This window comes from Morone saxatilis, unplaced genomic scaffold, assembly GCF_004916995.1.
Source record: "Morone saxatilis isolate NCDOM2014 unplaced genomic scaffold, NCSU_SB_2.0 Contig3, whole genome shotgun sequence".
In the NCBI taxonomy this organism is placed as follows: Eukaryota; Metazoa; Chordata; class Actinopteri; family Moronidae; genus Morone; species Morone saxatilis.
The window spans coordinates 8,448,777-8,456,614 of NW_023339873.1; the positions used below are offsets into that span (position 1 = coordinate 8,448,777).

At 42.2% G+C, this 7,838-nt stretch overlaps 1 protein-coding gene across 1 annotated transcript in view; it reads left to right on the forward strand.

Annotated features, from left to right (window-relative positions):
- hs6st1a (heparan sulfate 6-O-sulfotransferase 1a) overlaps nucleotides 1-7,801 on the forward strand; it is a 49,210-nt gene extending 41,409 nt beyond the window's left edge. The window contains exons 2-4 of the mRNA XM_035674549.1: nucleotides 1,844-2,066; nucleotides 3,821-4,069; nucleotides 6,481-7,801. Coding sequence (XP_035530442.1) covers nucleotides 1,844-2,066; nucleotides 3,821-4,069; nucleotides 6,481-6,807 — 799 coding nt within the window. The 3' untranslated portion in view covers nucleotides 6,808-7,801. The remainder of the gene's footprint in view (nucleotides 1-1,843; nucleotides 2,067-3,820; nucleotides 4,070-6,480) is intronic.
- Nucleotides 7,802-7,838: the final 37 nt, after the last annotated feature.

Below are 7,838 nucleotides of genomic sequence, written 5' to 3' on the forward strand. Positions count from 1 at the left end.
ACACACACTTACACACAAACACACACTGCACTCAGGGGAGTGTTAGGAATCCTGATAATGTCATCATAGGAATCTCCATAATGTACCCCGGTCTCCTGCAGGCTCCAGTTTGACTGTGCCTCTCTTCTCCTCTGCTTTTGATTAGATCAGGGATGAGATTTTAGGTTTAGGTTGATGGGATTTAGAGTTTAGATACTTTGTTTCTATGGCCCGTGATCCCCCCACTGTCCCCCGGATTGAGGGTCTGTTTGGTTCGTTGCCCGGGGTCTCCCAGCTGCCACTGGATTTAGGGTTTAGTCGTTTTATTGTCCATGATCCCCCTGCTGCTACTAGATTCGTTTTTCATTTGCAGGGGATCTCTCCATGCTACAGCTGAATTCAGGGTGTGGTTGTTGTGTGTTGCGCTGGATCTCCCAGATGAAATTTGTTTTTGGGTTTGATTTTTGTTTTCATTGTCCAGGATCTCCTTTGCCACCGCTGGATTTAGAGTTCGGTTGTTTTATTGTGCACCACATCTCAACTGTTGCTAGATTTAGGGTTTTGTCGCCCAGGATCTCCCCGCTGCCCACTGGATTTCAGGGGGTTTTAGCCACTTCTTTTTAATATCCAGACACTGCTACTGTTTCTGTGACACTTGGGGCTTTGTGTGGGGATTTAGCGATTGAAGCAGAGAGTCTGTGTGTATATGTGAGGCGGCTTGTGTGGACCGGGGGTGATTATTATTTTTTTTTTTATTTTCATGGAGTCCTGTCAGCACACAAAATTCTCTCTGCAAACATTCCTCTGACGTGATGCAAGCCCAGGAGAGGAGGGCAGCGTGTGTGCCTGTGCGTATTTTCGACCAGCGGCATGTCTGTTGCCCAGACAAATCCATACCATTGTTTCCAGACACACTGCAGGCACATAGCCACACATAAACACACACACACACGTTGCATGTGTGTGCGGCTAATGAGGATGTGTTGATTGATTAGACTGCAGTAATTAGCTGGAGTGTGAATGCCTGGAAAGGTCTCCGCTCTGGTGGGAGTGTCCCCTCTGGAGAGACATTGAACTGTGCTATGCACCATTACGTTACACACCACAGAAACGGTCCCATCCGTATCTCAGATGCGGGGTGAGTCATCTCGCGGAGGCAGACTTTGGTGCGAGTGCGAGGTGAGAGGAAGGATGTTTGGTGTGTGTGTGTGTGTGTGCCAGAGTCTGAGACATAAGGATGTTTGCAGGGTGGAGATGTGTGTTGCAGAGTGAGATGTGCTTGTGCCAGCAGTTTCTTTTCCTCCACAGTGTGGCCTGAACACTGACCTGATCCTCTGCCTGACAAATCAACTCTCTCCCTCACCTCCTCCTCCCGCTCATTTGTAGTTTGACTTCCTGTCTGCTGCATAGATTTCTTTTGTGCGTCGCAGGGCCGCCTCTAGTAAATGCAAATAATATGGTATTAAGTATGACACCCTCCGTCTGTAGCTTCCCTCCTACTGAGTTTTGTGGATGGAGAAGTGCTGCAGTAAAGCGTTGTACACAGTGCCACCACATGGGCAACTGGGCAATGACACATGATGCAGTTTTGAAAGAGTGTTCATCACACTCTTTGCTTGTAACTTCTTATCAGTGCTGTTTCACTTCTGCTTCTCCTTTCCAAATAAAAACAACGGAAAGTACTAAGGAAGTTAAGATTTTTTTTTACAGGTTGTATGTTCTTGCTTTTTAATTGATTGCCTTTATCTAGAGTAATTTATTAATGTAAATCTCTCTTTTTCTCAATTTCCTCCTCTTTCTTACCTCTTATTTCCCCTCCTCTACTTCTTTCTTCTGCCCCTTTCCCTCCTTTTACACCCAATAGAAAATTCTACTACATCACTCTGCTGAGGGACCCAGTGTCTCGATACCTCAGCGAGTGGCGGCATGTGCAGCGGGGAGCCACGTGGAAAACCTCCCTGCACATGTGCGATGGACGAACTCCGACGCCCGAGGAGCTGCCCTCCTGCTACGAGGGCTCTGACTGGTCGGGATGCACCCTGCAGCAGTTCATGGACTGCCCCTACAACCTGGCCAACAACAGACAGGTACGGAGAGAACAAAAGCTCTAATATAACCACACCAGTAGCTGTGATACAGATCAATAAAAACTGCACAGTGTAAGCTTTGTGAGATGGGATAGGGTTGACCGGTTACCTTCCTCTGAACAGAAACAAGTACAGTCGTTTAAAAGTCAGAGAGCGAAGTTGTCCACAAATTCTCGGCCATTCAGCTTTGGTTTTGGGCTGTTGTGCAAGGACTGTTTTACTGCGAACACTCAAAAGAGCTGATTTCAGTCTTAATGCCGCCATTTATCACCGCTACCTAGATAACCTGCATCTCTGCACCTGATCAGACTTCTCTCCTGTCGACATTGTCCGCTGGTATCATAAATCCAAGCCCACTGGAAGATACAGGGCAGGGCATACATCTCTGCAGGAAAAAATAGATCAAATTGTTTGGTAGATTTTTACACGAGAAATACACAAGTGATCAATACTGATTTCTTTTTTTAAAAACAGAATGGGAAAGCAAAACAACAACAACAAAAATCAAATATTGATTTCTTAACAAAAACAGTTTTTTTTATTTGATTATTTTTACATTCACATTCACTGCAATTCAAAAACATATGAACACATGAGCGCACACACACACACTTACACACACAGATATACAGTCAGGGGTTTGCCTGCTGGCCATAAACACCTCAAATTCACACCTTCTTTTCTAATGCTATCTCAGTCTCCCACCTAAACGTGTTGGCCAGCTTATTTCATCTGAGCCTGAGGCTGTTATTACTCAAGGTCCAATAACTTAAGAATGTGGCGCACACACACACACACACTCTTGAAGCATCCTGGTGGACCGGCAGACTGAGGTGCACACGGTGTACTCTTGTGAATCCAAATCAGTATGCAGTCCCTGTTCCTGTACTGTAGCACAACAGCTCCCGAGTGCACTCAATGATGAAGTGATCTCATTTTGGAACAAATCCACAAGAATCGAAACTACTTTAGTTTATTAAGTAAAATGCCTAATCGAGGAATTTGAGAGAGGATTTTTACATAAGATTTTTATATTTATAACTTAGTTAAATGTAGAGCTGCAATGATTAGTAAATTAATAAATTATTCCAGTGACTGAAAATGAATCTGCAGCTACTTTATTTTAAAAATCAGTTCATTATTTGAGTCCTCTTTAAAGCAAAATTGCCTTCACCTTTTCCTTTCATCTTCTCAAGCTTTTTTTTCTGATGTTCTTTGTCATTCCTGAGAGTGGATTGAATATCTGACTGCTCTGAACTGTTAGTCGGACAAAACAAGCAAACTGAAGCCAACGTTTCTTCTGAGAAATTGGGAATTTTAATCTTTTAACATTTCATAGACTAAACGATTAATCAAGAAAAAGAATCTGCAGATGAATTGATAATGGAAAAAAAGCATTGGTTTCAGCCAAAGGAAGATGACTCATCAGTTATCCAGTCAATCAATAAATTCTTTCAGCTTTATTCAGCATCAACACCACAAAGATAAATGTTCTTACAAATATTAGACTTTATACACTAGTGAAAACTCCTTTTTACTTTCCTTCTCTTGGCTGTAAAACCAAAGCAGAAATCCAGAAAAGATATAAACTGACCTGATTGATTTTCCCTTTGAAGTCAGAATTTAGCCCTCTGCTCTTCCTGACACTAAGGTTTAAAGTCCTTAATTTAAAGGTGCATTATTTAACACCATCGTTCACACAAACATCCTCTGATTTCTATAACCTCCTCCACTTCCTGTCGCTCTGTCTGTAGGTTCGCATGTTAGCAGACCTGAGCCTCGTCGGCTGCTACAACATGTCCACGGTTCCGGAGAAGAAGAGGGCCCAGCTTCTCCTGGAGTCGGCCAAGAAGAACCTACGAGACATGGCCTTCTTCGGTCTGACGGAGTACCAGAGGAAAACCCAGTTCCTGTTTGAACGAACCTTCAGGTTGCGCTTCATCAGGCCGTTCATGCAGTACAACAGCACCCGCGCTGCAGGGGTGGACTTGGACAACGCTACGGTTAGTGCTGCTACTCCGTCATCTTTTGTAGAGTTAGTTCTAGTTTCTCTCGGGTCATGAGAGAAAGTCAGTGGGAGAAAGTAACTAAATACATTTAGTTAAATACGGTACTTAAGTACAATTCTGAGGTACTTTACTTTCGATTTTATGCTACTTTATGCTTCTACACTACATTTCAGAGGGAGATATTGCAGTTTAAGTTGACAGGCATAGTTACTGTACATAATAACATACAAAAACATATATATATATATAAAGTATTATAAAGTATATAAAGTTTTTAAAACTAGCTCCACTTTGAGCAGCTGCAACTGTAAAATGCTACATCCGTTTTAAAAATATAATGTCATATGAAAATGTATCAGTCACAGGGGGCAGCTTTCTGCAGAACAAGTACTTTTATTTTGATACTTTAAGTACATTTAGCTGATAATACTGCCTGCTGTAGTTTTACATAAGTAGGCTTTTGAATGAAGGATTTGGTTTTTATATCGCAGTATTGGTGCTTTTGCTTCAGTAAAAGTCCCAAGTACCTCTTTCACCACTGGAAAAGTGCACTTACAGTAATACTTAATGTAAATAATGCAGTCTGTTGGATAATCCAAGTATGTATGTGTTTTTCTTTCAAAGTGGTATTTTCTAAGTAATGGCCATAGCAATGGTTTTGTTTTTTGACTGATACCTCTCTTAGAAAATAAACATGGCATCCGTAGCACATTCATTTACATACAGGAAATTAAAACAATATTTAAAAAAAGAAGAAAAATAATCAGAGAAAAGAAGTAGAAAATGAGAAAAAAGAGGGAAACAGAGAGTAAACACAGTGGTCTTGTATTGCTGTGAAATGAGTTGGGATGACTGTCACTGTTTAAAAAAAATAAAATAAAAAAATACAGCAGCTTCAAACATGTTCTTCACACTTTGATTGATCCAGTGTGGGAGTTCTTAAGCTCAATTTCCCCAGCAAAAAATATCCTCCAGTACACAGCAGACTGCTGATTTATACATCAAAACCAGTTGGGAGGATAGAAAATAACATATGCCCCGCTGACAGCGGCTGCGGAAAGGTGGACCAATGGTTATTATCACAAAAAAGAGAAAATGTCACATGGTGAGGCAGGCGGATGAGGCTGTGTGTGGCATTTTGAGTACAATACATTTTTAAAATTACATTTTAAATTAAATACTTCTAAAGACTCTGTCTGAAATTGTGACTTTATTCAGTTATTTATAAAAAGTCAGGTAATTACGTCAGCAGGTTATGAGGAGAACGTTTATTTTACACTCTCCTGCAAAGCTTGTACCTCCACTTATACCTCCACTTATACCTCGTGGCTTCGAGATCCCAGTGAGTCATCTTTGATTAATACTGGTTTCTAAATTATATGACAACTGTTCTCTGGTACATTACGTTTCTGTGTTGACGACTTAAGCTCAGTCTTCCTGGCTTTGTGCCGGTGTCCCCCCGTGCTGCCGATCAAACATCTCTAATTTTCAACACTGATGCAGCGTGTCGCTTCCCTCTCTTGTCGCACATGTTGCCCACAAATGAAATCCAGCACTCCATCACAGATTTCAAAGGGATTCTCTTAATTAAACACATTTCCCCCTCCATGTTGAATTCACACACACACACACACCAGATGATGCACGCCAATACAGCCAGCTGCACCGCACAACCAAACATCAAACACATTTCTGTTATCTTGCTCCACATATTGCCAACACACATTTTTCTCTGTTCCCTCTCCATGTAGGACTCCTTTAAAGCTTTTGTACAAATGTCATGTAATAGGCGTTTCCACCACGGGAGCTTTCCCAGGGGACCAATAACCTTTTGAGGAATTCAAGATCTTTACCTGCATTTTGACAAAGGAACCAGGAACTAAATTTAGTTCCTGTATATTAGCTTCAGGTGTCAATACGTCACTATTGGGGTGGTGGTAAAAGTCAACATAGACCTGTTACAAATTAAGCCATTCATAACAGACACATCATCACTGCTGCAAAGCTGCATTTTCCCTGTAAAGTTTTGAACACCTTGTTTTTTTGTGGAGAGATCGTGTGCTCTTTTACAAGGTCAGTGAAGCGGGAGACATTTTAGAAGGCTGATAAAATACTTTTACTCCCGGACCTAAAAAGTAGGACCGAATATGTGTCACCCTGAGAATGTTCGGCCAGGATAGAGAAGTTTTTTACTCTGAGACGATTGATAAATATGGGCCCAGATTGTCTACTGTGGAGAGTTTTCAGTCTTCTTCTCTACCTCCACATGTCTCATTTTCATTCATTTCATCCACTTAAACATCAGAATTATGCTTAATACAAAAAATAGTCTTCAACTCTTTTTCTGTATCCTTCTTTGCCTCTGAACTAACTTCAACAACGTTCATCTGCTCCTTCCCCGTTAGGTCCAGCGTATAGAGGAGCTGAACGAGCTGGACATGGAGCTTTACGACTACGCCAGGGACCTGTTCCAGCAGCGCTACCAGTACACCAGGCAGCAGGAGAGGCGGCAGCAGCGCATCAAGAACCACATGCAGCAGAGCCACCAGGGCCTGGGCCTGGGCGTCAACCTGTGGCCCTCCCACAGCCGGCAGAGCTCGGTGACGACGCTGGAGGACGGGGAAGGGGAGCGGGAGGAGCGGGAGGAGGGCGAGGAGGGAGGCAGAACGGAGGAGGCGGGCAGCAGGCTCCCCACTGAGGACTACATGAACCAGATTATCAACCGCTGGTAGCAGCAGAATGAGAACAAACACACAGACATGCATATGTAATGTGAAAAACACACACATATACACACATACAAACACATACACAGAGAGTGGCGCCTGCATCAAAGTCCCAAATGACTGACAAACAGACTTTAACCAGAGAGTTGGGCTGCAGGAATCAGAGTCCAAGTGGTTGCTATGGAGACCTGGGCTTGGTCGATTGCATCAGCTCATGTTATTGAGGTTTGCCCAGTTGTTATTAGCACCCGCTTGCCCTTTCCCCCCTCTGTCTCTCCTATCATCATTACTGACTGAGTGGAGGAGAGATATTTTTAAGAGTTGCTGACAACCCAGTATCTCATCCATCTCTCCCGCCTCCCCTCCTCCTCCTCCTCTTCCTCCTCCTCCTATATCCCTTTCGTTCTCTGTGGCCTAATATGGAGCATGAGAAAATAAAATTAAGTCTGTGAATTCCCACTAATCTTTGCTAAAAAGGACCAGTCTACTTCTTGGATGTTCCACTTTCAAAGGAACTGGGAAAGCAATGAAAGTATGCTAATGGCTGAGCTGAACAAAGAAAATGGTGGGAGTACATGAGAGACTAAACCTGAAAGAAAGAAAGAAAGAAGCAAAGAGAAGTTGGACTGAGTTGTGTAATAAAGCTTTCTGCTTAAAAAAAAAAAAAAAATCAGCCATTTCAACCCATGAACACGCTTTTGTCATGAAATAGTGACAGTCTCATTCTCATTTTAGGATGATTTTGTTTGTATTTACCTTTTGTGTTTTATGCTTTTTTTAAAGCAAAATTGTAATAACACTGAGACCAATATTGCTGCCTAAAGAAAAGTGATTCCTTTATTTCTTTATTTTCATTGGTTTTATAAGTCAAAGCTAATGGATCAGATTGACGTACAATGGACCATAGCCATTACTGAAGCCTTGCATCTTGTAGGGGGGGAGAAAGTGGCCTGTTTCTGATATAGGTTCCCAAAGCTCCTGTCGCTTAACAAGTTCATTATTTCTCCTTTTCTCTCCATTTTTTTAATAATTTTTTT